General features: G+C 54.4%; 1 protein-coding gene across 3 annotated transcripts in view; it reads left to right on the forward strand.

The window, feature by feature from the left end:
- Window positions 1-25411, forward strand: part of CAMK2A (calcium/calmodulin dependent protein kinase II alpha) — a 60113-nt gene that overhangs the window by 20723 nt on the left and 13979 nt on the right. For 2 of the 3 annotated variants that reach the window (XM_057490763.1, XM_036881506.2), the window contains exons 3-14: window positions 520-579; window positions 6605-6659; window positions 7508-7573; window positions 7685-7757; window positions 10625-10727; window positions 12029-12112; window positions 12242-12336; window positions 13366-13488; window positions 13848-13931; window positions 15329-15371; window positions 17761-17801; window positions 23340-23388. In XM_057490763.1, the coding sequence (XP_057346746.1) occupies window positions 520-579; window positions 6605-6659; window positions 7508-7573; window positions 7685-7757; window positions 10625-10727; window positions 12029-12112; window positions 12242-12336; window positions 13366-13488; window positions 13848-13931; window positions 15329-15371; window positions 17761-17801; window positions 23340-23388 (876 nt within the window). Of the gene's footprint in view, window positions 1-519; window positions 580-6604; window positions 6660-7507; window positions 7574-7684; window positions 7758-10624; window positions 10728-12028; window positions 12113-12241; window positions 12337-13365; window positions 13489-13847; window positions 13932-15328; window positions 15372-17760; window positions 17802-22333; window positions 22367-23339; window positions 23389-25411 lie in introns of all 3 variants that reach the window. The other variant, XM_036881505.2, reaches the window with a different exon arrangement.

Consider the following 25411-nt stretch of genomic DNA (forward strand, 5'->3'; position numbering starts at 1 on the left):
GATGTCTGAGGATGAGTAGGCATGAATGATAGCCAGTGGAGGAGGGGGGAGGTTGAGAGGGAACGTTACACGCTGAAAGAAGTGTGTGTGTGAACGCCCCAGTGTGAGAGGGCTGAGCAGGGTTTGAGCGGAGAAAGGAAATTCCGCAGTTCTGTCCTGCTGGAGGAGCAGGGCTGCAGCGGGGACAGCAGGCGCCTGACCTGGCAGGACGGGGGGCGTTCCAGCTTCATGGAGCTTAGGTTTTATATAGGAAGGTGCTCAGGGACACCCCTCATTTGAAAGCCCTGGAAACTGAGGCCCAGAGAGAGGAAGAGGCTTCTGGGTCACAGCAACCCTAGCCCTACCCTCTTTTACTGCATCCCACTGCCTTCCTGATGAGCCCAGGGGCCCTGCCAGGAAGGAGAGCTTTCCAGGGCCCAGTGGCTACCCTGGGAGGTGGGATTGCAAGAGGCTGTGAGGAGCGATGGAGGGGGCGGGGATTCCTCCCTGTGCTAGGGCTCACCCGGGCATCTGTTTCAGACCATCAGAAGCTGGAGCGTGAAGCCCGCATCTGCCGCCTGCTGAAGCACCCCAACATTGGTGAGCTGTGGGGGATGACTGTGGGGTGTGGGTGAGGCCTGGCCCTGCTCCCCGCCCATCCTGGTGGGTGTTTGGGGGTCGGGGAAACTGCTCTCTTTTCTGGGGATGGCAGCAACAGAGATGGGAAAGGGGGTGTCTTTCATGGTTTCCACATTCCTTAGAGACCAGCTTGGTTGTGGGGAAGGTGAAGAAGGGGCCCTTCCTCCCAGCCCACGCTGCCGGCAGCCTCCTCCAGAAAAGCTGTTTTCAGGAAAACTCCCAAAGATCTGAGAGAGACAAAAATAGGCCAAGCTTGGCCTTGACCAGCACAGCCCACTCCCCAAACCCACCCCCGTGCTGAGTCAGCCTGGCGCCAGGGCCCCGCCCACCTGCCTGGACCAGTGGCCTGCCAGTAGCTCTGAGGCAGGCTCCAAGGCAGCCCCTTGTCCGGGAGAGACAGAGTGCAGGCTGGGCCTAGGGCATCAGCATGGTGCTGAAACAAGGGGTCACTGCCTGACCTCCCTCCCTGTCCCCTGCACAGCTAGGAGGGTGCCACTGTCAGGGGTCGAAGTCATGGTGGGGAGAAAGTGCAGGTTCTGGATATAGTCTGTCAGGGAATGGCTGTGTGACCTTGGGTAGAGGCACTACCCTCTCTGAGTCACTTTCCCTTCACAGGAGTGAGGAGCAGGCTGGGCATCTTGTTAAATGGTAGATTCTGGTTCAGTGGACCTGGGTGGGGACGGAGATTTAGCGTTTCTAACAGGCCCCAAAGCGGTGCCAAGGCCGCTGTTTTGCCAAGCCCACTTTGGGGAGCAAGGTCCAGGTGTTCCCTAAGGAGTATCCGGACTGCCACAGCCACCACACCCCCTCCCGGGGGAGGGAAGCATCTCTGGGTGCACAGGGCCCCAAGGGTTAACTCTCCTGCTGGAGAGAAGTATCTCCATCTGCTATTTATACCCAGCAGGCCACCTCCCCTTCCCTCAGCCTGGGAAGGGAGCAGAGCTGACAAGCAGCAGCCAGAGGCTCCAGGGCCAGAAGCAGGGAGGGAGCAGCAGGGCAGGTGGCAGGGAGCAACCCTGGCTGGCGCTGTGCCCGACCTGCTGATGGCCTCACTGTGTGGCCATGGGCAGCTCCAGCTCCCTCCGGGCCTCCAACTCCCCAGTAGGCTGGAGGGGGTTGTGAGTGATCTGTAACTATAAAATCCCATGGTTCTTATAAAGGCTGTCAGCTCCAGAGGAAGGAGGCAGGGAGTGTGTGTGTGTGTGTGTGTGTGTGTGTGTGTGTGTGTGTGTGTGTGTGTGTGTGTGTGTGTGTGTGTGTGTGTGCGCGCGCGCGCACGGCACAATTGCAGCTGTCTCAGGTCAGCGCTGCCTCCTTCCATTTGTGCTGCCCTCTCCCTCTCATCCCTGGCTATAACGGGGAGCAGTAAGTTACGGGCTCTAGGGCTGACAGACTGCAGCTCAAATCCTGGGTTTGCAGCTCTAATTGCTGTGTGACCCTAGACATGTTGTGTAACCACTCTGAAGCTCAATTTCCTCAATCAGAAAAGGGAAATAATGGCTATCTCATAAGATTGCATGATTAAATAAAGCATAGCACAATGACAGTCCCAAGGTAAGCGCTTTATTGTCATTAAGCTGCCCTCCCTTTTCCTCAATCTCCACCTTTCCACAGAACAAGCTTACCTGAAGACTTATCTCTTGCCCAAAACTCCATATGATTCTCATTCCTCTGAGCCTTCAAGATTTTTGGTCATCAATTTTGTGTACCTGGTGGTTTACATATAGTACATACTGAAGTTTACAGTCAGTCATATCTGGGTTCAAATCCCAGCTCTGCTGTTCACTTGGTGTTTGAACTTGGGCAGTCTATGGACTTTCTAGGCCTCAGTGTCCTCTGCTGTAAAATGAGAATAATCATAGTACCCACCTCCTAGAACTGTTGGGAGGGTTAAGTGAGCTATTGCAAGAAGAGCACTTAGCACAAGCCTGGCGCAAAGTAACATTTCAGAATTGGCAGCTTTCATGTCCATCATCATCATCATCATTAGGTTATTTACTCCGTCATTCATTCATTCATTCATTCCTTCATGTGTTGTCCATGGCATATGAGGCCCCAGCATATACCAAGGCCTCTGCTAGGCACCGAGGGTGTGTGGAAGAAACAAAAGTGGGGGATGCAGGGGGACCGGCTGATGCTCAGGGAAGTGGAGAGCAGAGCTGAGATTCAGGAAGAGTCTCAGAGGACCTTGAAGCTAATGTTGGGACTGGAAATATCTTGGGGACACTTCCCGAGCCTCCAAGCATCTCATTTCAAAGTAGATTGCAATCTGCCCAAAGAAGGGCAAAGAGGTGCAAATGCAGATGAAGAACTGAGAGGTGAGTCTGTGCCTGGAGAAACTAGACCCAGTCCTATTCAGGCTGTTTGGTAAATCTAGCCAAGGAAACTGGCTGCGGCCCATGTGTGGCCAATGTCCAGCCCCATGGGGACCAGGTCAGGGAGTTCCCTGGCTCAGCACAGGTGTGCCAACTGTGCTTTGCACAAAGAATTTACCACCTGGATCCTGCTTAGGGGCAGACAGTAACCCGCTTTCTGTACCATTACCACCTGAGGATGGAGCAGACCCCCGAAGTGCACTCCAGGGAGCAAGGGGCAACCTGAGAGGTTAGCAGGTGAATGGGGTAGGCAAGGGAAGTGAGGCTGGTCAGTGATGATGATGACTTCTTCACTTGTTAAGTTCTTCCTAGTGCCAGGCACTGTGTTGAGTGCTTCAATCCCCTGCATCAGTCCAGTGGTATTGGCACTACTGCTAGGAAAGGAAGCTCAGAGAGGTTATATAATTTGCCCAAAGTTACACAACTTGGAAGAGGTGGAGCTGGGAGGTGAGCCCAACAAGTCTAACTCCCTCCAGAGCCTGTGCTCCCAGTCGTTCTATTTAGCTTCCCAAGTGGACATCATGAATGTGTTGTCAGGGGGCAGTGGATAGGGTGACAAGTACTACCCTTCAATTCCAAGATGCCAATGATAACTGTTGGCAATATGACAGGAATGCCAGAAATTCATAAGTTTAGCTATATATATATATATATATATATATATATATATATATATATATATATATATATATGAAAACTATATTATAGGTTTGTTTGTTTTATGATAACATTTTTAAGTAAAAAAAATGATAGCATAACTCAATGGGCACAGACCTGTCAATCTTCCAACAGGAGGTGAGACCTTCCCATAATCCATGGCCCTGGAATCCTGCCTTCCCTCCTTGGCACTGGTCTGAGTTTTTCCTCTGGGCAGCCTTCACTGATGGGAGGGAAGTTTTTGTGGGTGAAAACAGTGTTGAAAGGAGACCTGGGTCCCAGCTCGGGGCTGTGGTGCAGCCACCTCTCAGGGACTGAAGCATCTCCAGTCCCCTCACACAGGTGGGGGCTGCAGGCCAGTCTGTATTCCTCTTAGCCTGTCAGCTCAGAGGGGCAGCCTTTTATGATCAGCACAGAGGCACCATCTGAGCTATAATCAGCTCCAGACCTGCCCCCCAATTCTGTCCACCTCTCTGAGCCTTGAGGACCTTCTCTAAAGGGGTGGAGGCTCCTGGTCAGAGGGTGTATCAGAGGCCAAGTCTTCTTGGAGCTCCTCCCAAATGGCTGTTGACCTGATTCTAAAAGCCCTTGCTGAGATGATTCTGGCCATAGCTTAACTTCTCGGAGTTATACTCAGGGAACAGAAGTTTAAAATTCACATGCTTATCTGGAGCAGAGTACATGAAGGAGTCCACTCCCTAAGAGTCAGCTTGGAGAAAAGGATCTTTTTCAAAACCTTATCTTGATACACTAATAATCCAAGTTTATTGTAGGTAAATGAGAAGACAATTTTAAAACTGTCTTCTATAACTTCAGCATCTAGTGCTAACATTGATTACCTATGATGTATGATGCCTGCACCTTCTCAAGTATGCCTACGCATATTATCTCAGGTCAGGTTCCTTAGAAGCAGAGCCTGAGGCAGGGATTTGGGTGTTCATGCATTATTGAGGGTATGCTCCCAGGGGAGACCACTAAGGGGTGGGGGTGAAACAGGGTGGAGAAAGGGAGGGATCTCAGGAGGGATAGGGCCTCAGGTCAAGTCAAACTTTGACCTGATCCCAGGTGGGGGAGTGCAGTGGGAAGGCCTCTGAAACATAAACCCTGTCTTAGAGTTGCCTCTCCTTATGGTAAGGAGACTGGCCTTTTGCACTAACCCTGGCTCCCCACATCAGTCAGTTACTGGCTGAGAGCTGCAGGTAGCCTCATGGGCAAGGTGGTCCAATCAGCAGTGGGCAACTCTCCAGGGAAGAAGCAGCCGTGAGCTGTTAGCAGCCAGCCCTCCCGGTAGCTGCGAGACGGAGCACCATCTTACTGGGGCCTGGGCAGGGCACCACTGTGGGGTTGCCGGATTCTGCACACAGAAAAGGCAGGATGCTCAGTTCAGGACTCACAGACATTTTAAAAATCAAGTCTATCTTTGCTTTGAAATGCATTAACAATTTCAAATAAATTAATGGATAGAAATGTAGTAAAGCAGGTATAAGAAAAGACTAATGATAGAATCCAGGTGGTGAACACATGGGTGTTCACTTGACTGTATGTTCGAAATTTTTTATAATATTATGTTGATTTAAAAAAAGTTAAGGCAGCAGTGTATTACAGGTACTGGGCAACCTGCTTTTTCATTTTGCTTTAAACTCGATTTCAGACATTTTCCAGTCATTATTCATAAATCTGTATCATCATTTAAGAACTAAAAATGTTTTTAAATTAAATTTGGGTCCCCTCATCCACTATCCCATGGGCCCCATCTTCCCTCCCTTCTAGCAGGCACCTACTCTGGGCTATTTGATGCCTGCTTCTCCAGACTTTCTGTGAAATAGGAGAGCCGTAAGCAATTTGTGGGATTCAATATTGAGTCAAAAATACATGCGCATGGAAGAATTCAGATGGCACTAGGGTTTAGAGTGAAAGTGAGCCTCACAGACCCATGACCCCTAATCTCCCAGTTCCTTTAACCAAGGCACCCCCAAAGCCCACTGCTCCATATCCTTCCAGAGAGACTTATGCCTTACACAAGCTTAAATATGATATGTCCTTTTAAAAAGCACACATATTCTTTTGTACTTTGCTTTTTCACCAAATGCAATTTAGAGATGATTCTGAACCAGTGGAGACATAACTGCTGCATTATTTGAACAGCTGCGTGATTTTCCACTGTGCAATGTGTCACTATTCTCTGAGCCTGCACCCCGTGCTGTGGACGTTTTTAGGTTATGGCTCAAGGAAGGATGTGACCCTGTCCTGAGAGAACCTGGCCTTGGCTGGCAGGGTGTATGCCCCTGGAGTCAGCCCCAGGCCTCAGGCCCTTCCTTTCAGAATCTCAGGGGGTAATTTTGAGAACTCCAGGCTCCTGGGAGCCTTCCCTCTGTTCTTGGTAAATGAGGCATGAAGAGATGACTATTTGTCCCCATGTGAGAACCCAGAGACCAACTGCTGTTACTTCCGTCTCCAACCGCTCTGTTATCTCCTCAGACCTGGAAGCAGAGTGGGGATATTCACTCAGGGCCAGCTTAGAGTGAGCACCAACTGAGGGACTCATGGAATTCTTACAACACCTGCAAGGCCAGGAGTTTCATGCTCATTGGACAGCCAAGAAAAGAGAGGCTCAGAGAGGTGTAGCAACTTGCCTGAAGTCACACAGCTAGCAAGTGGCAGAGATCTGAATCACAGGCTCATGCCATGACACAGGCCTGCCCAGCAAGGCAACTGAAGGTCGATGGGGAGGAGACCGAACTTTGACCAAAGCAGAGGTCTTTGGTCTTCAAGCCTAGGCCTCTTTTAGTGATGCCCAAGGTCGGTGAGCCCTTGTTCACCTGTGTGTCAAAGCACCTGTCTCGTTTGTGCTGTGACTGAGACATTGGAAGAGGTGGTTATATGAGGGGGGAAAGGGAGGCTGGGGATAGGGAGCAGTGTGTCAGGGCTTAACTGCTGCCTCGGCCCCTCCACAGTCCGCCTCCATGACAGCATCTCTGAGGAGGGACACCATTACCTGATCTTCGACCTGTGAGTTGGGGCCACCCTGGGAAATACAGTGGGTGTCAGGGCAGCCTGAGCACCTACCTTCCTGGGTGCCTTGGCCTGATTCCCAGGTTCCTGGCTGGGCTGAATTCCCTCTTCTGATACAAATGTTTCCCGATGTAGTAGGCGTGCTGCCCAAACAGTGAAGGTCAGTTTCCCTTACACACCAACACACACTCATCGCTTTCATTGACAGGTCTTTACTTTTGTTTCCATTTGTAGCCAGGGATGCTGGTTTCCCCTTTCTAGTGGCAATATAAAGTTTCCTTGTGGAATTAATTTAAAGTTTTAAAACCAGTCAATTGAATGAAAACCAGCAACAAAATGATGGGCCTTAGTGGTTCTGGCCTGACAGAGGGACTCGTGAGGACTCTGATCTCATCTGTAAAAAACAGTTGACAGTGGCAGAGGCGATGCCTGTGGGGAAGTGTGGGTATATGGGAACCTGTACCTTCTGCTCAATTTTACTGTGAATCTAAAGCTATGCTAAAAAATAAAGTCTATCTAAAAACAAAAATACCCTAAACTATTAGGATTCCAGGAGCCTAATGACCCTGAATGATATGTTCTGGGTGTCCCACTCCCAGTCCCAGCTCCAGCCTGGGCCCAGTGAGGGGGTGGGGCAGTGGATGGAGGGGAGGGAAGTCAGCAGAAGGGTGAGCTACAAGCCAGGAGGGGGATGCCACAGGGGGCACCCTGTGGCCCCCGGGCCCCTCCCTTTGCACTGATGTTCCGAAGTCTCCGGGCCCCCGACCTTAGCTTCCTGAAGCCTCCTCCCATAGAGGCGGCATCCGGGCCTCTGCAGGAGTGTGACTCCATGTCTGTCTCCCCAGGGTCACAGGCGGGGAGCTGTTTGAGGACATCGTGGCCAGGGAGTATTACAGTGAGGCTGACGCCAGGTGAGTGCCAGTTGCAGCCTGGCAATGGCTCTGCGGGCAGGGCGTCTCACCTGCCGGCTGGCTTCCAGAGGAGGCCACCCTCTCACCATGACCCCTCCCCTCTCTGCCCAGTCACTGTATCCAGCAGATCCTGGAGGCCGTGCTGCATTGCCACCAGATGGGGGTGGTACACCGGGACCTGAAGGTGAGCAACCTGCCCAAGGGTGCAGTTCACCTGATGCCTGTGCCTCTGCCCTCTGCCCTCTGCCCTTTCCTCCACCTGCAGAGCAGGGATATTGTCAGAATCCCTGTAATTCCCTGAATTGGGCTTGGAGGACAGTACTTCCCCCACTGCTCAGATGAGGAGACTGCTCAGGAAAGTGGAGCCTCCAAGCACAGGGCCCCGGGCTCCTGACCCCCAGCTTCACATTATGGGGCCAGGCCAGGCAAGATGCAGTTAAACTTCCAAGGCTGGCCACGGCAGGCTTCAGATCGCAGCCGGGCCACTTTCTAGCTGCATGGACTCAGCTTCTTTACTGGGGGGGTTGTCATAGCAACCTCTGCACAGGTTTGGTAAGGATGTCAAAGGAGACAGCAGAGTGCCTGGGACACAGACTCATTGCTTCTCTTGTTTTCGGGTCTCTGGAAGATGAGGGAGAAGGAAAACAGGCTTTGGGGCCCTCAGAGTCCTCCCCCTTCCCACCTGAAGAAGGAGAGGGGACAGGAGTACACAGATGCTGAGTCTAAGGTTGGCACCAGCCACACACCCTTCCTGGTCAGCACAGGCTTCACGGCTCTCGTCTGCTGGCCTGTAGCTCGTAACATCACCGCCGATTTACAGAGCAAGAAACTAAGGCCTAAATAGAGTTCAAGGGACTTGCCCAGGGGCAGGCAGTTCAGCTGTGCTTGAGCTAGGACTGGAGCCCTGGCCTCCTGACCCCAAGATATCATGTCCTCCATGATCTGGGACCAAAAGGCCACACCACCCAGCCCCTGCTTCTGCAGTAGCCCCTTCTAGGTAAGCCTGCTGGGTGTCTATTGAGCCTCTGCTTTTTGCCTTCAGTGACTATAAACTCACTGCGTACGGGCTAGCCCTTTGCCCCACTGGGGAATGCCCCTTCCATCTTACCTGCTGTGGGAGCATCACCTGTGAATGCCAGTTCTACCCTTTGGAGCCACAGAGACCAAGCCCCCAGCTCAGGGCAGTCCCAGGGGCACTTGGGCAGCTTTGTCTTCTGCAGGCTACTCTTCACTATTCCAGCCCAGGACAACATCTCCAGGCCCTCCTCCTCTTGGGCACCCTCCCTGAGCATCCTCCAGTTTGGTTCAGGTCCCTCTTTGGGGTGCAGTGTTCTGGCCAGAACCCTTGCCCACCTCTGACTGTCACAAGCAGTGCATGGCCTCTCACCTGAGCCCAGGTGAGTTCCCTGTGACTCAGTCTAGACCCACAGGCAACTGTGCATTCAAAGAGGTCCTGGCCAGACTGCAGGGCAGCTCTCCCAGAGGGCCTGTTCCCATTATGGCTAGAGCCCCTGTGCGGGAGGAGGGAGGGGGAGAGGCAGCACAAATTTAGGCCATTCTGGATAGATTAATTAGTAGCATATTCTTCAAACCAGGGCAGGACCGCCACTGAGACCCAGGACTTTGGGAACACAGTCCCCAGAGGACAAAAGAGGCCTTAACGAGGGGCAGATGAGCTATATTTGTTTGAGTCCTGCCTAGCTTCGGGCAGTGAAAGGTCAGATGTGGGACCCTTGGAAATCCCAGCAGTGAAGGGGGTTAGAAAAAAACAGCTGTCTCCAGGGACTTGGAGCCCAGCCGCTTCTGAAGCAGAAAATTTAAGTGCTAATGCTTACCAAGCACTTGTGGTGGCTGTGGGAAGTGCTTTACATGGATTATCATAATTAGTCTGTATGCCATCCCATGAGATAAGCATGATCCCCATTTTCCTGGGAGAAAACTAAAGCTCAGAGAAGTGAAATAATTTTCCGAAGTTCCACAGCACAGACGTGGCAGTGCTGGGACCAGAAGCCAGGGCTATGTAACTGGGGAGTCCATGCTCTTGACTACCCCCTGTCCTGAGGAGGGGAATTGCCTGTCCTCCAGACAGAGCAGAAGACAGCAGTCTCAAAGGCCCCGAGGCCAGATGGCTTGTGCGAGGCCCACGCCCTCCCTCAGCCTGCAGTGGTGAGGAGCACGGCTCTGAGCCAGGCTTTGCCGATTCTGGCTCTGTCGCCTCCTGTCCACGTGATCATGGTCAAGCTTCTTAACCTCTCTGAGCCTCAGTTTCCATGTCTTCATACATGTGACAAATACTTAATAAGTGCCTGCAATATGCTGTCCACGGTTGTGGGTGCTGCTGGTGGTACAGTGGTGGACAGGACAGGTAAGAAACTCACAATCTACAGGAGTGACAGATAATGAGCAAGCACACAGACAGATGCAGAACAACTTTACAAATCGTGATGAGCTCTATGAGGTAACAACAAGGGGCCAAGACAGGATACCTGGGGGCTTGTCCTTCAGGTGGAGTAGTCATGGAGGGCTTCTTTGAGGGGGTGACATGAAGGTGAGAGGGACCAGGCCTGTGAAGCTCAAAGGCAGAGCAAATTCAGCAGGGGGAGCAGGAAGTGCAAAGGTACTGAAGTGGGAACAAGCATGCAGGAGGGAATGAAAAAAGGCCACTGTGGAAAGCAAGGATAATAATGCCTACCTCCAAAGGGCTGCTGAGAGGACAGACGAGATGGTGCATGCATTTAGCACCTACACAATGACAGTGTCTCTTCCTTACTTACTGTGGTGGCTGTCCCCCACCCCCGCCTCACCCCAGCTCCTGCCCACACCCTGAGGAGGGTGGAAGGAGGGACAGCTCTCAGTAGGGTAGTTGCCTTTCTGGGGCTAAAACTCAGGGCCTGCAGCTGGAGCTGGAGGTGGGGATAGGGCCCCTCTGGATTGCCCAGCTGCTCCTCCGGAAGGCCCAGGCTCCCCGAGGTGAGGTTCTGAATCTGCTCACTGTTCTCTGGCCTTTTCCCCACCCCCTGCCCTCTTCCTCTTCTCTCTGGGCCTGGGAAGCCGGAGAATCTGCTGCTGGCCTCCAAGCTCAAGGGTGCAGCAGTGAAGCTGGCAGACTTCGGCCTGGCCATAGAGGTGGAGGGGGAGCAGCAGGCATGGTTTGGTGAGTGGGGCCGGTGGGTGGCAGGGATGTTGGGGGTCAGACTTGTGTTGACACATCGTCCTCTAGGAACCCTTTGCTCCAGTAAGGGCGAGTTGGAGATGGCTGTTGCACCAGCTAGGGCTCAGGGAGCAGAGGCCCCCACCCAGCCTCGGGTCTGTGGGTGCTGCCCATCCTATCACCTTCGGAGCCAGATGCAGGAACATGGTCATCGTTAAGACCCTCCCGGCTCCTTCCCATGTGCACAGGCTGTCACTGTAGGCGGGGGGCTGCCGTGGATCTCCCCCTAGCTGCCTGGATGTTAAAGATTTTCATCCTGGTTTTACAGATGAAGAACAGAGAGGCTAAGAAACTTGGAAAAGGTCAAGGGAGATTGAAAAGGGTAGAGTCAGAGTTTCAACTCAAATGATCTAGCATGCTCCGAGATCCTGGCATAACTGGGACCTTTCATCTATCTGGGGATACTTTGTAGTGAGTGGTAGTGCTCAGTGGTTAAGAGCTAGAGTTCTGGGTTCAGGTCCCAATTCTGTTTCTTATGAGGTGAGTAACTTTGGGCCAGTCATTTCGCCTCTCTGAGCCTTCGTTTCCTCATCTGTAAAATGGGGATAATCATAGTATGTTCCTCCAGGCTGTGTTAGGATTAAATGAGATCAGGCGTGCTCAGCCCCAGGCCTAGCACACACTCAGTAAATTATAACTGTTCTTGTGGTTACTTGTTGAAGAACTTTGGGTGCCTGTTTATTTCAGTTGAGCCTGCCAACAGTGCTGAGAGGTAGGTGAGCTAGGAATCTCTCACTCCTCATTTGACAGATGAGGAAACTGAAGCCGGGAAGGAAAGAGACCCACCCAAGGGACTTACAGCAAAGCCAGAGTTAGGGACAGGCCTCCTGCCCCCCCAGGATCAGCTCCGAGAAGCCAGGGGAGTGGGTGAGAGGTCAGCTCGGCTTGGGCTGCTGTGGCAGGGACGTTCAGTCTTGATAGGTAATGGCTGTGGGAGGGCTGTGTTAGAAGTTTATGGCTCTGAGTCAGAACCCCACGGGGAGGACTCAGGCTGTTCGGTGACTTCAAACATAGGCTCTGGAACGAGGGTGGTGACAGATGCAGTGTGTTTCTCCACCCTAGTCTGGAGGCTTTGCTGGCTTCCCAGGCCAGGGCTTCCTGCTCTCGGCCTGCTCTGAGGGGCAGGGGATGTTTTCCCCATCTCCAGGGCAACCCTTATCCCTCTTCCAGCAGGATCTTGCTCCGGGTTACTTATGTGCCCACCTCTGTGTGTGTGTCTGCCTGTCTGTGTGTCTGGGGAGCAGGGTTCGCAGGGACACCTGGATACCTCTCCCCAGAAGTGCTGCGGAAGGACCCATATGGGAAGCCTGTGGACCTGTGGGCCTGTGGTAAGCCCATCCAAGAGCCCCTTCCCCCTGGCCGCTGGCTCCTCTGGTGCCCTCTCTCCTTCCCAGTCCCTCCCCTGCTTCATTGCTCCTGCTCACAGGGGACTGGAGGCTCTTTGGTTCTCTCCCCAGGGGTTATCCTGTACATCCTGCTGGTTGGGTATCCCCCGTTCTGGGATGAGGACCAGCACCGGCTATACCAGCAGATCAAAGCTGGTGCCTATGATGTGAGTGTCGCTCTTCTTTCGGGGTCCCTGTCATCCCCTGGGCCCCTCCAGAGAAAGTCAATACCCAGGAGGTCAGGGACCTGAGGGTGCCTCCCTTCCACCCTGCCAGCCCATTTAGGCCCCCTGCCATTCTGTAGTCCCAGGACAGGTGGAGCTTATGGACTGACGGCTGGGCAATGAGCTGGCCATGCCTGATGATGGGGGCCTCTAAGGGAGGTTTAGTCCCAGGAAGCCCAAGAGACAGAAGCAACACCAAAGCAAGATGAAAGGTGGGGGCAGGCTGCAGGAGCCATGTGTGCCTGCTCTCTCTCTAGATATATACAAATGACAATGATATCTAACACTGAGCACTCTCCTAAATGCTTTCCATTTATAATCACAGTTAATCCTCATACCAATCTATGACTTAGGTACTATTATTATGCCCATTTTACAGACAGGGAAGCTGAGGCACCAAGAGATTAAATAACTGTCCAGATCAGGTAGCTAAGAAATGGTAGAGCTGAGATTTTAACTCAGGTAGTGCAGCTCTGGTGCCCACGACGCTTATACCAAGCTATACTGGTTTTCTGCATGGCTATTATCTGTCAAGCTATGTGCCATGTGTTTTATATTATACTTAATCTTCACAACATCTCTAGGGGCAGCTTAAGGGGTCATGTGACTTGCCCAAGTTCACACAGCCCAGGGGGCAGAGCCAGGCCTTGAACCTAGCCTGCTGCTTCTAAAAAGTCTGGGCTATAATCACTGGCCTGCTTCTCTCCAGATAAGGCATAGCCTCAGAACAGCAGAATGAAGGCCTCCTTTCCCTCTGGCCGTTGTTGTGATTTGTCCTGGGGCCAGGGGACTCTGCCCCAGCCCTGGTTCCAGAGGGGTCCCTGTGTTGGGGACCTCCAACTCCTCCTGGTTGTGGACACTGAGTGAATGGGCAATAGGACCCCTGCCTGCTCCCCTGCCAGTCAGGGGCTGGGGGATCGCAGGGGTGGCCTGGGGTAGGCTGGGCAAACGTGGCCCCTCTGCCCCTTCCAGTTCCCATCACCAGAATGGGACACTGTCACTCCGGAAGCCAAGGATCTGATCAATAAGATGCTGACCATCAACCCCTCCAAGCGCATCACGGCTGCTGAGGCCCTCAAGCACCCCTGGATCTCGGTGAGCCTACCTCAACAGGCCCTTCCCAGGAGGCCCTCTAGACCTCAGGATCCAGACCCCCACCAGATCCCGCCTGAGGCCCGGTACCAGCCTGAAGGGGCTCAGTCCAGGAGACTCAGCCCCTGCTGTAGTTCTCAGGGGGAAAGTGGCAATGGGAGGGGCTCCGAGTTGACATTAAGCCTGAGAGTGCCACTGGCATTGAAGGATGCCAGGGATGCTGAGCACCTCCGGTGTTCACAACATCCCTTGGAACAAAGAACTGTTCCCCCCAAGGTGCTAAGCACCCCTCCATAAGATGCCACGCCAGGGGTCCTGGGTGGGCCTGCCTTCCACTCACAGACCTCTTCTTACTTCCCTAGCACCGGTCCACCGTGGCCTCCTGCATGCACAGACAGGAGACCGTGGACTGCCTGAAGAAGTTCAATGCCAGGAGAAAACTGAAGGTAACATGTCCTCGCCCTCCAGAGCCCCAGAAGCAGGAAGCTGAGAATCACTCACTAGTTCTTTCCTTCATTGCATCAACAAACAATGAGGAGCACCTACTGGGCTGGGGAGTGAGCAGGGGAAAGGCAGATGGGTCACCAGAACGTTAGGGGGCACGGGTGAGTGCTGTGCCCGGCATGCCCTGAGGCTGCAGGTACACAGCAGACCATGAACCAGGTCTGGAAGGACCAAGGAAGGATCCTGGGAAAGATTTTTGGGTGAGTGACAGTTAGGCTGAGACCCGAAGGGTAAACAGGTGTTAGCAATACAGTGTCAGAGTGGGCAGATGTCCCAGAGAGAGAGAACAGCACATGTAGAGGTCTGGAGCGTGAGCTGGTCCACGTAGGGGGACTGCAAGTGTTTCCGTGTGGCCAGGAGAGGTTTCAGGGGATGAGATGTGACTGGACAGGAGGCTGTGGGTGAGAGACCCCATCCGCCAGGCGCCGGAGAGGAATGGCTGAGAGAACTGGACAGGGGTCATGGCCTGGAGGAAGCCCGGTGGGACCCGGTGGGCCCTGAGCTGGTGGACTCTCGGCCGGTTCTGTGTGCTCTCAGGGCTGTGGCAGCTCCTGGCCTGGACCTTGCCAGGGGCCCCATGAGCAGGGACCCCAACCAGTCATAACAGAGAAGCTACCAGCACACTGGGAGACAGATTCTGAGGCCCTGGCTCATTCAGAACCTCCTCAACAGCTGCTCCCAGGCCTGGCATGGTGGCTCAGGAAGTGGGCATGGGCCAAGGGGCTGGTGGCCAGCATGATGCCAGGAGAACTGAGTCCCACCCCAAGCCCCCAGTGGAACCTGTCACCGAGGAAATCCCAAGATGTTGGAACCAGGGATTCTTAAAATCGGGGACTGTCAGAATCAGGGTGTCCAAATCAGTATCAGAACCACAGGGGTCATTGTTTCTAGCACCCTCATTGATGGAAGAATATTTCTGTGTATTAGCCCTCCAGGGTACTGGCCCAGGAACCCCAGACAGAGGAGTCCATGCTGGAATGAGGGGCTCAATGCTCCGGCTGGCAGTAGAGAAGGGGAGGGGCTGCAGGGTGCCGGGTCCATCATCCTTGCCCAGGCAGGAATCTTCCTTGGCCTGTAGGAGCCCGCACTGAGAGGTGTTCCCAGGACCTTCCACCAGTGCAGGCCAGTCCCAGGAGCTGTGCCAGCTCAGGCCTGGCTTACCCCAAGCCCCCCGAGGGTGTAGGGGTGGTCTCTGGAATGTGGGGGCAGGGAGGGGGGTTCGGCTCTGTGTCTGAGTGCAGTGCCTGCCTCTCCTTCCTCTCTCCCTCCCATTTCTCTGCCTCTCCTTCCCCTGTCACCTCCGGGCCTCCTCTCCCCCATACCCTCTCCTCTGTTGCAGGGGGCCATCCTCACCACTATGCTGGCCACCAGGAACTTCTCTGGTAGGTGGTGGGACCTCAGAGTCCAAATATTTCCTGCACAGGTCTGCTGGGTGCACTGCCTTGTCAGATATTTGGGTGCCTTCAGACCAGGGGACCTGGGGAGAGTGGGGGCTGCAGGGGACCCTGAAACTGGGGCTTCACCCCAGTGGAGAAGTGGAGAGAGGTAAGAGGTCAGCAAGCCAAGGGCCCACCAGGAAGGGCTGAGGTTTAGTCTGGCTCCCTTCCTCACAGCAGTGCCAGGGTCTCAGGCTGGGCCAGCCGGAGAGGAAGCCTTCTCAAATGTTGGAGTGGGGACCCACGCAGGACAGAGCCAGGCCCAGGGAGCAGCTATATTCCTCTTTCTCACCTGCGCTTCATAGTCTCCGTGCTTTCACTCAGGTGGCCTTTGTGACAAGTCCATGAGGGGCTGTTGCCATTCCTGTTTTCTGGTTGAGAAAACTGAACTCTAACTTGCCAGTCACACTGTTAGAGAGGGCAGACCAACCTCAGAGCAAGTGCCCTTAGCCAGGCCGAGCCAGGGTACAAGCCTTTGGCCTTGGTCTGTGCTGGGCTGGTTAAGGTGGGGAGTGCCCAGTGGCCCACGACACATGGCCCCAGAGAGAGAAAGGAAAGAAATTAGCATCAGGGCTTAGCAAGAAGCTCCCCTTGGCACACTGGAGAGGGCCAGGGCCAGTGCCTGCCAGAGGCTTCTCTCTGGGGAGCTCGGACAGCTGACAGGGCAGCTAAGCAGATATAGCAAAGCTCACCCGAGGGGCCCTCTGACGGGGTCTGAGGCCAGCCAGAGAGGGCTGTGGACACGTGGCTGACCCCAGGGCAAGGGGTCAGCTCTGGGAAGCTGCGGCTCCAGCTTTGCTGAGAGGGTCCACCTGCTCCCTTAACCAGCTGGAAGAATGAGACCCAGAGATGGGAAGACCCTGGTTCTGCAGATTTGGGCTTTCCGCACTGCGCTGAATGGCACTCCTCCTCTCTCCCCAGACACAGGTCCTGCAGTTCCTTAGACTGAAAGATGAGCCACCCAGACAGTCAGAGTCTTTTTATATCAGCTGAAGCACCTCTAGAAACTCTAGTCCAGAGCTTAGACAATGGCACTCATGGGTCAGTTCCCATCTCTCAATGTGCTTGAGGGGCAAGTCATGTTTTAAAAACGTTTTTTGAAAGAGTTTCCAGCACTTAAAGCCAGGAGGTTTCATCAAAAAACCTAGATTTCTGTCTTGAAAATCAGAATACATGGACTCGCAGACCCACAGTCCTGCAGTAGCAAGCTGGAGCACAGAGGACCCCCAGTGGATTTAGGGCAAGCATCCCCCCGGCTCCCCCGCACACCCCCAGTCCAGCCCACGAAGCCCAGGGAGGACTGAGATCCAGAGGCACCACCCTCGCACTTACTTTGCAAGAGGGAAACTTTGGATGAGAAAGCCTGGGGTGGGTCACGGTAGCCATGCGAGGGTGACTGGGACGCCAGGTAGCCACGAGCCCCGTCTGTCTGAACCTTTGGGGCAGTGACTTCCTGGACTGCCCCTCTTCCTGGCTCACCATCTCCAAGCTACCAGGAGGAGTTGTAGTGGGTAGTATTTACTGAGTACCCACTGCATACAGGTCAAGTGCTATGATAAGCACTTTATAGATATCCTCTTGTTTAACTTAAGGCATTTGCTTGAGGTCTAAAGCAACTGGATGCCAAGCTGCGCAGGGCTGGGCATTCATGCCATTTCCCGACTGATGGCTTCTTCAATGGCTCTGGCCAAGAGGTGAAGGGGGAAGGGGAATGACAGAGGCAGGGCCTCCTTGAGAGCTGCTGCTTTGCTTTTCCCAGCCACCAGGGACACAGCCAGCCCCAGAGTGGGGCCCTAGGATTTGAGGGTGGGGAGCTTCTGCAGGGCATGGGTGCTGTGGCAGCAATGAGCCCCAGATGGAGGCATCTGCTTCTTGTCAACGGCAAAATGCAGCTCCCAGCTGTCCAGAGTGAGTAGGCAGGGCTGACACATGACCTCTGCAGCAGCATGGGGCTAAAATTAGAGGCAGGCTAGGGTGGGGAGGGAGCCTCACAGCCCCTGGGGCCGGGCAGCCAGGCCTCCGTTGGCCACCAGCAGCTCGGGCAGTGACAGGGATCCAGAGGGAATCCCCAGGCTGAAACAGCAACCCCGAGCTGGGCACCTCTCTTGACCCATGGGACCAGAGGGTCATGCTCCAGACTGCTGAGAACCCGGGAAACGCAGGCCCACCTAGAGGGCCACCAGCTGTCCGGGCTGCCTGGGAAGGAGGAGGAGTTCCCAAGACCACTAAGCAGGCTCCGTGCCCTGAGGCTGCCCGCGGATGCTGCTCTTCCTCTCCCTGTGGGCCCTGGTGCCCTGCCTGGTGTTGGTAACTCTCTACTTTTTCTCCTCTGCAGGAGGAAAGAGTGGAGGAAACAAGAAGAATGATGGTGTGAAGGTAAGCCCCCCAGGAGCCTGGCAGGGCCTGCCTCTGGCAGGGTTTCTGTCAGCAGGGCCTGACTTTCAGGGCTGAGCCAAGCCCCACGCCTCGCTCCTGGTGTTCCGGGCAGATGCGGTCACCAGAGCAGCTGGGCCATCACCAGACCAAGTGGCCTGGGCTTCGGTGCCCACCCTCTCATGGGGATCGGCGGGGGCAGGCTGGGGGGAGGGGCCGGTTGAAAGAGGGTGGGGGAGGCAGGTGGCCTGGAGTTGGGGCTGCTCTGGAGGAGGCTTCTGTGGTTCTCCAGGACTGGAGGACTGGTGATGAGACAATGCAAAGCAGGGACAGAGATGATCGTGAGGGGTGACCTCCTCCTTCCAAGTGTGGGCTGGCTGGCTGGGACCTTGGCCCAGTGCGCACCTCAGTCCAGGCCACAAAGCCCATGGAGGATGGACAGCCATTCTTCCAGGCTTTGGGATCCAGAGGCACCCTCTCCCCAGTAGGGCCTGCCGGTTCAGTGCCAAGAGTCCCGTCTTGCCCCAGCCCAGGCCTGCCTTCTGTCCCCACCCCTAATGCCCGAGCTACTACCCCCCACACCCGATGACCCCTCCTTCCTTCCTCTCTCTTCTCCCTCTGCTCTCTGGGGCCTGGCCCCCCACTCTCTGCAGCTCCCTCCTCCCCTGCCACCGGCTTGCCTTGTGGTCTCTCTTCTCTTGAGACCCTGCCTCTTTTCTGGGCTAAGAACCCTGCCTGGCAGGGCCCCAGGGCTGGGCTGTGCCCAAGACACTGGAAGGTGTGGGATGCTGTCAAACATAGCCACCCAGGTAGGCTGGGGGCTTCACGGCTTCATCTGGAGTGGCATTTACAGTCTCAGGCCTGAATGGAACGGGATCTGGGATGGCTGTCCAAGAACAGGATTCGGGTCACCCCTCGGCTCTTAGCCCGCTGGGGGGTGTTGCTCCTTAGGGACAATGGGGGTGTAGAAGGGCTGTGAGTCCATGATCTCCAAACTTTAAAAACGGACAAGCAAATAAATGAATAAAAGGCAACAAAACCCCACCTAATCAGTCTCCCTTCTCATCTTGGGTGCTTAAGGAATACATCATTATTTGGTTATCAGCCAAAGTCATTGATTTTCAAACTGAGTTTCTTGGAACCCAGAGGTTCTGGGGAGGCTGAGCAGAGAAAGTTCTGGGCTTCTCACGCCCACTTCAGCCAGAACAGCTCCCTGTAACAGCCATCACAGCGGTTAGGAGAGCCTGCTTGGGTTTAGCAGCTGAGCCTGTGTTACCTTATTCAAGCAATGGGGGTCAAGGGGTTTCCACCCCCCAGGGCTGTCTGTGAGGCTGAACTGAGATCATGGGCACTGAGGGCTTGGCACAGTGCTGGTGTGCGGTACGTGCTCGTGGGATGCTAGCCAGTATTACTATCTTTTCTGTTTTATATATTGGGCTTTGGGGTAAGATTTCTCTTGGGAAGAAAAAAAAAGCTTGGTCAAGAGAATATTTGGAAACCACAGATCCAAAGTCGACCCAATTTATAAAGTTAACTTATAAAGCACCTGTCCAAATCCTATAATGGGATCTGGAACTGAACCTTGGCTTCCTTGCTGGTTTGCGATACACAGGAGTCAACCTCCTTCCCCACAATTCGAAGGAGTCATAGGGGTATGTGCAATGTGGGTGGTCCGGTTTGGAGCAGCTAGGGCCTCTTTGGCCCTACTGCGTAGCTTCGGGGGTGCTGGGGGAAATCACACTTGGGGAATACGGGGCAGAGGCCCAGGTGCTGGTGGGCCATGGCCCACATCAGTGAAGGGGGAGGGGCACAGGAGGGCTGCCCTGGACTGCATGGCTCGTGGATACGGCCCTGGCAAAAGCTGACACAGAGCCAATGGGCGTGAGGCCAGGCCCCGCTCAGGCTGACGCTCGGGAGGAAGTTCCAGGCTGGCTGCGCTCTGGGCAAGGCCAGCAGATGGAGGCTGTCTGGAGACAGGGGTATTGTGCAGCAAGGCAGGGGCTCTGGCTGACACTGAAGGGCTTTCCTGTGGGTGCAGCTGACAAAATGCCACCACTTCCTGCAGCACAGGACAGACCCTGAGTGACTTCTCAGGGTGGCCTGGGTGTGGGTGAAGAGAAGCTCAAAGTCTACTCCTGGCAGGACTGTTTCTCTGTAGCTCAACCTCCTTCCCTTTTCTGGGATCAGGAGGGCAAGTGTCCAGCTGGAAGATGAGAGTAATCCAGGGGGCCTTGCCCGGGATTTGGGGAGCCCGGGTTCCACTCATGTTTTCACCGTGAATGAAACCCTTGGGTCAGAAGCTGCGGGTTGGAGTCTGAGTGCACCGGCTCCTCTCCTGGGATCCTGGTAATCAGTTCTGTCATCTGTGCAGGCGGGGAATGGCAGCTGTTTAAGGGGCTAGTGAGAGGCCCTCCCCAGAGCAGGCCTGGCGGCATTGCCTCGTGTGCTCCTGTAACAGATGCAGCCTCAGTTGAAGCTGGGAAGTGGTACTCTTCCTCCAACTTGATGGAGTTCATCTGGGGCCTCACTGAAGAGGCAGTGATCGGCTCCTGTGCTGGAGGGCGACACAGCTGGTCAGAGCCCAGAGATGTGACGTGATACTGTGCTTTATGGGCTTTGGGGGCTTTTCAAGGCCAGTGTTGGCCATACTCCATTCCTACCATCCTTGCTAACCTTAGAACCATGGTTCTACAGGTGCTTCTAAGAGATATGACTTTGGATAAAAGCCCCTGTAAATTAAACTCTAACATGCTGGTCAGTGCGGGGTTGTCATCAGTACCGTCATTATCTGTGCTTCCAGGAAATTGAGTCTTTCTCTCCCGGAGTAGTGATGCCCCCTCGCACACACCCCTGGGCCTCTACTTCTGTGAGGAGGGGCCGACCGCCCCCACCCCTCAGCCCACTCACCGCTCCCTGTTGGTGTCCCATCCGTGCCGTTGTGACCCTCCTCTCCCATGTCCCATCCTGTCACTGTATGTCCAAATCTGATGCAGTCTCTGCTCTGTGTTCCCTCCTTGTGTCCCACCTGGAGTCTCCTGGACCCCACGCCACTCCTCAGGTTGCTATGGACAGCCGAGCTGTGTGGGCCTGTGCCTGGCCTGGCTCCAGCCAGGAGTGAGGCTGACCCTAGGAGGAGGGGTGGGGGAGCTGTAGCCTGCCAGCTGAGGGAGTCACGCTGTCTGGCCCAGCTGGGGTGATGCAGGGGCCTGTAAGCATTTACTCTAGAAATGCCACGAACCATCCCCGCCACACCTACACAGGCCTTGGATGGAGAGCATAGGATCTTAGGCTCCTGGAACTCAGAGAGGTTCCTGGATCTTTGTGTCAGAAAGCCCAAAATTAAGCCTAAGGAGCCTCAGAGAAAAATCCACCATCTCCCCGTGGCAAAGGCCTACCCTGAAGACCACTCAAGGCCCTCTCTCTACCCCGACACACATAGTGCAGCAGGGAGAGCCACCTCCTGGCCTCTCACGTGTAAGCATGTCCAGGAAGGGAGAGCCTTGGTGCAGCAGCAGGCCATGGGGGTCTGGACAGGTGAGGGAGGCCGACCAAGGGGGTCCAAGCCTCTGCTCTGTCAGTGGCAAGCTGAGAGATCTCGGGCAGATCACTGCCCGTCTCTGGGCTCCACTTTCTCATCTGCACAATGCAAGTGTCAGGTTTGACCTGCAACCTTCTATGACTGTGCCTTCAAGACTCCTGGGTTAGAGTTGAGAGGAGGAGGATGTAATCTTTGTGTGTCCTCTCTCTTTCTCTCCTCCCCTTGGTTCCACAACCAATAATACAGGGGAAGCTACAAATGCCCTAGAAGCTAGACGGGGCCGAATGGCAAGGCCGGAAGGCTCAAATTCTGGGCTCAGCTGTGTGTCTGTCTGTGCCTCAGTTTCCCTGAGGAGCTGAATAGGCCAGTGACTGGGAAGCTGTGGACACAAGCAGGATTTTCGTGGCTTCTTAGAGGACAGGTTCCCACACCTGGCCCTACTTTGGAATCACCTAGGGATACTGTTTCAAGTGGAAAGGCCCAGGCCCCAACCCACACCTTGTTATCAAACTCCTTAGAGGGCACCTGGTTGTGTTTACAAGTTTCCCAAGTCACTCTGCCACTCACCCAAACCAGGAGTGGGGCCCTTGCAGCAGAGATGCACGGGGAGTCTAGGAGCAGACACTGGGCCTCCTCTCCAGACCTCAGTGCCCTTTGTACTGCAAGAGCTTTGGATCATGGAGGCCTCAGGCCACAGGCCTTTGAGATCCAGGATCCACGTCCCCTGTGAGAGCCTGGTATGGAGGGAGCCCTGGTCCAAGGCAGGCTCGGCCAGGAGCTCGGTGGCTGGCTGAGGCCCCGGGACTTTAGGCCGAGGGGGACTGGCCCTCAAACAGCTGTTGCTGGTGGCCTGGCCCCGATGCTGTCCCACAGGGACTGCAGAGGATGACCCTGAGGCCCACCCTCCTTCCAACCTCCCCTGTTGTTCGTTCCTCTGCTCCCTGCTGTTTTCACGCTGTGTCTTTTCCTGTCCCATCTCTTCTCCTTGTTTTTCCAGAAAAGAAAGTCCAGTTCCAGCGTTCAGTTAATGGTGAGTGTCTGCCGTCTCCCAAACGCCGGTAAATGCTGGGCCTTGAATCCTCACTCCTGCCTCCCTCCTGCAGGCTGCGCTGGGAACCCGGGGCAGGGAGAGGGTGCTCAGGGCGTGCTTGGTACGTGTGCCTCGTGTGACAATATGTGTGTTGCGTGTGCGTGTTGTTTGCGTGTTTCTGTTGACACTTCAACTCCATGGCCCAGACCAGCAGCCTGACAGTAGGCCTGAGAATCCCCTCGGGTCTGAGGGTGGCTCTGAACCCCATCCTGCGTCCGGCCCTTGGCTTCTCGCTTCTCCCCGCCCTCTGCTCTGGGACTCATCTCAGGCCTTGGTTTGTGCCAGTCGCAGCAAGGGTGGGGGACTTGGTTTGGCCAAAGTAGTGGGTGCCAGAGGAGGCCTTCTTGAGCTTCTGCAAAGCTACCCAGGGCCCGCCGGTGGCAGAGGAGCCACCAGCCCCAACCTCTGTCTAGGGCTTCCTGCGGTGGCGTGGTGGCCCACGTCCCTCTTCTTCCGGCCCCACGGCTGTCTCCCTCAGCTGTGTGGTCTCTCTGCCCCTGAGAAGCCCAGCCTCTCACGCTGGGCCTCCTTCTCTCTCTCTTCCTCTCCTGCCAGCGTGTGTGCTCCTTCCCCATTCCGTGGCCACCATGTGCCTCTCTGCTCTCCCACACCCCGTCTTTGCTCCCTCAAGCAGCCAGTGCCCAGGAACTCCTCCCAGCCCTTCCAGAAAGGCCAGGGTTCTCCTTGCATCCATCCCGTCATCCACGCCCCCCGCCGCCACCCGCTTAGCCGGGCCCTTCCCTTCCTTAGGCTCAGAGGTCTGACAGGGTTTTCGGTGCAGCACCTGGACGGCAGAGCTGGTGAGGCTTACAGGAGCGGGGCCACAGCATCAGGCAGCCGGGGCAGCCCCCAACTGGCTGGGCCTCTTCCTCGCGCAGGAAGGCCTCACCACCTCCCGTGTTCTCTCTGGCAGGAATCTTCAGAGAGCACCAACACCACCATCGAGGATGAAGACACCAAAGGTAGGGGGGCCCTGCCTGCAGTGTCTGAGCCCCCCAGGCCTCCCAGAGGCCCCCTTCACTGACATGCCCCAGCCTGAAAGGGCCCCTGGGCCAGCCTTAAGTCCTGCTTTTCCAGAAAGAGCCTGGCATTGGCTCTTAGATTGGGTACCCTGTGGGACGCCCTTTCCCATGTGAGGACCTTGGCCCCAACACTGTTACTGTAGGACTTACATATTTATTTTAGTATGTATCAGAAAAAAATTAACATATTCAAGTCATAAGTGTATTGTAGTGGTATACATTTTCCTTTGAAGCAGTTTTGAATTTTTGAAAAATGAGTTGATTTTTAAAACATGAAATAATAATAGTAAAGGAGGGTAAAGCAAGAATTCAGAAAGTTCAGTTGACTGGAGCGTGGGAAACATGGCCAAAGACCAACCCAAATACAGGGGCTTCTAGATCCAGTGGCTACAGTGTTCATAGCCCTCAGGGGGAGGAGGGAGCACACCCCAGGTAACTGAGGTGAGAGCAGAGATTAGAAGGACAGGAGCAGGAGTGATGGTGCCTTGTTTGGGGGCGCTTCTTGTGTGCTAGGCCTGTTCCAAGTGCTTTGTATGTACCGGAGCTTCACGACCACTCTATGAGGTAACAGTGGGATTGACCCCATGCTACAGCCCAGGAAACAGAGGGCCTGAGTAAATCGGCCCGAGATCCCATAGCTTGTAAGGGTGGAGTTTGGATTTTGAACCCAGGCAGCGTGGCTCCGGGGCCTGGCTGGTAACCAGCACACTCGGAGCTCGGGGGAAGGCGGGTGGAGTGCCAGCTCCTGCTCAGGGGAAGCCCAATCCTTGGATGAGTTGGTGACATCCTGCTCTCTGCCTGCACCCAGGTGTCCTGTTTCCCCCAGCACAGGGGGACGGGCAAGGGCAGGGGGCCTCAGCCCAGGGCAGGTGTCAGAGCTACCTGGGGAGTGGCTGAAAACTAGACAAGCACTGTCGGCCTAGAAAGATGGCAGCTGTAGATATTCTTCAGGAGTTTAGATAATTTGCCTCTAAAAGAATGCAATGATGGGAAAAAGAGCATTTAATTAGGTAGGAAATATTTTTTCCCAGTTGCAAGTCAGAGTTTAAGGCAGTCTGGACACGCTAAACACCACGACCGCCTGTCTCCTCACTCTGAACGGTGCCCTGGTAGAGCAGCCCCACCCTGTGTGTGGCCCTCTTTGGTCCTTCCCAGCTGGGGAGTGGGGGCTGGTCACTCTGTCACCATAGCCTGGCACTAGAGCAAATAATCTTCTACAAAGGTCCTGGGGACAACCTTTAAAAATACAGTATCTTGAAGAATTCCCTGTTGGGGTAATGTCAGCAGTCTAAGTCTCTCAAGTATGATTTTCTAACCATATTCCTGGCCCTTCTCTTGCGGATTCTGAATCCATACATTTGCGGTGGGCTGAGACATGGTGTTTCCAAGACATTCCCTGTATTTGAGACTCTTTGTCCTAGTGGTAAGAGTTAGGTGCTGGGATTTTGAGGAGATTCATCATGGACTCATAGCCCTGGTCTCAGAGCAGTCAGGGTCTAGGAGGTGAACTGGCTCTGTTCTTCTTTGGTGGAGTCCATTTTCTGTGTGACCTTGGACAACTTGCTCAACCTCTCTGAGCCTCAGGTTCCTTAACAGTGAAGAGATGATGATAATAGTATCAACTCAGAGGATTTCTGTGCAGATGAAATGAGAGGCTGCATATAAAGTGCTTACACAGTATTTGGCACATGGTAATTGTTTTAAAAATCTTAATTTCTTTTTTCAAAGTGGAGCTTAAGGTTGAATGACAGGAAGCCACATGACATTTTCTTGGAGCACCACCTTTACTAAAAGATTATTTTAAGACAAATGTTTATATGTTAAACAGAGAAATATTTGGAATAGGATGTGAAATTTGTTTGCACTATTAATGTAAAATGTGGCTTGCCGTAGACATTCTCCACCTGGGCTGCTGGCTCTGGGTCTCACGGCTGAGGCCCCACGTTCGCAGTTACTAACTTCC

The sequence above is a fragment of the Manis pentadactyla genome, chromosome 2 (assembly GCF_030020395.1).
Source record: "Manis pentadactyla isolate mManPen7 chromosome 2, mManPen7.hap1, whole genome shotgun sequence".
Classification (NCBI taxonomy): Eukaryota; Metazoa; Chordata; class Mammalia; order Pholidota; family Manidae; genus Manis; species Manis pentadactyla.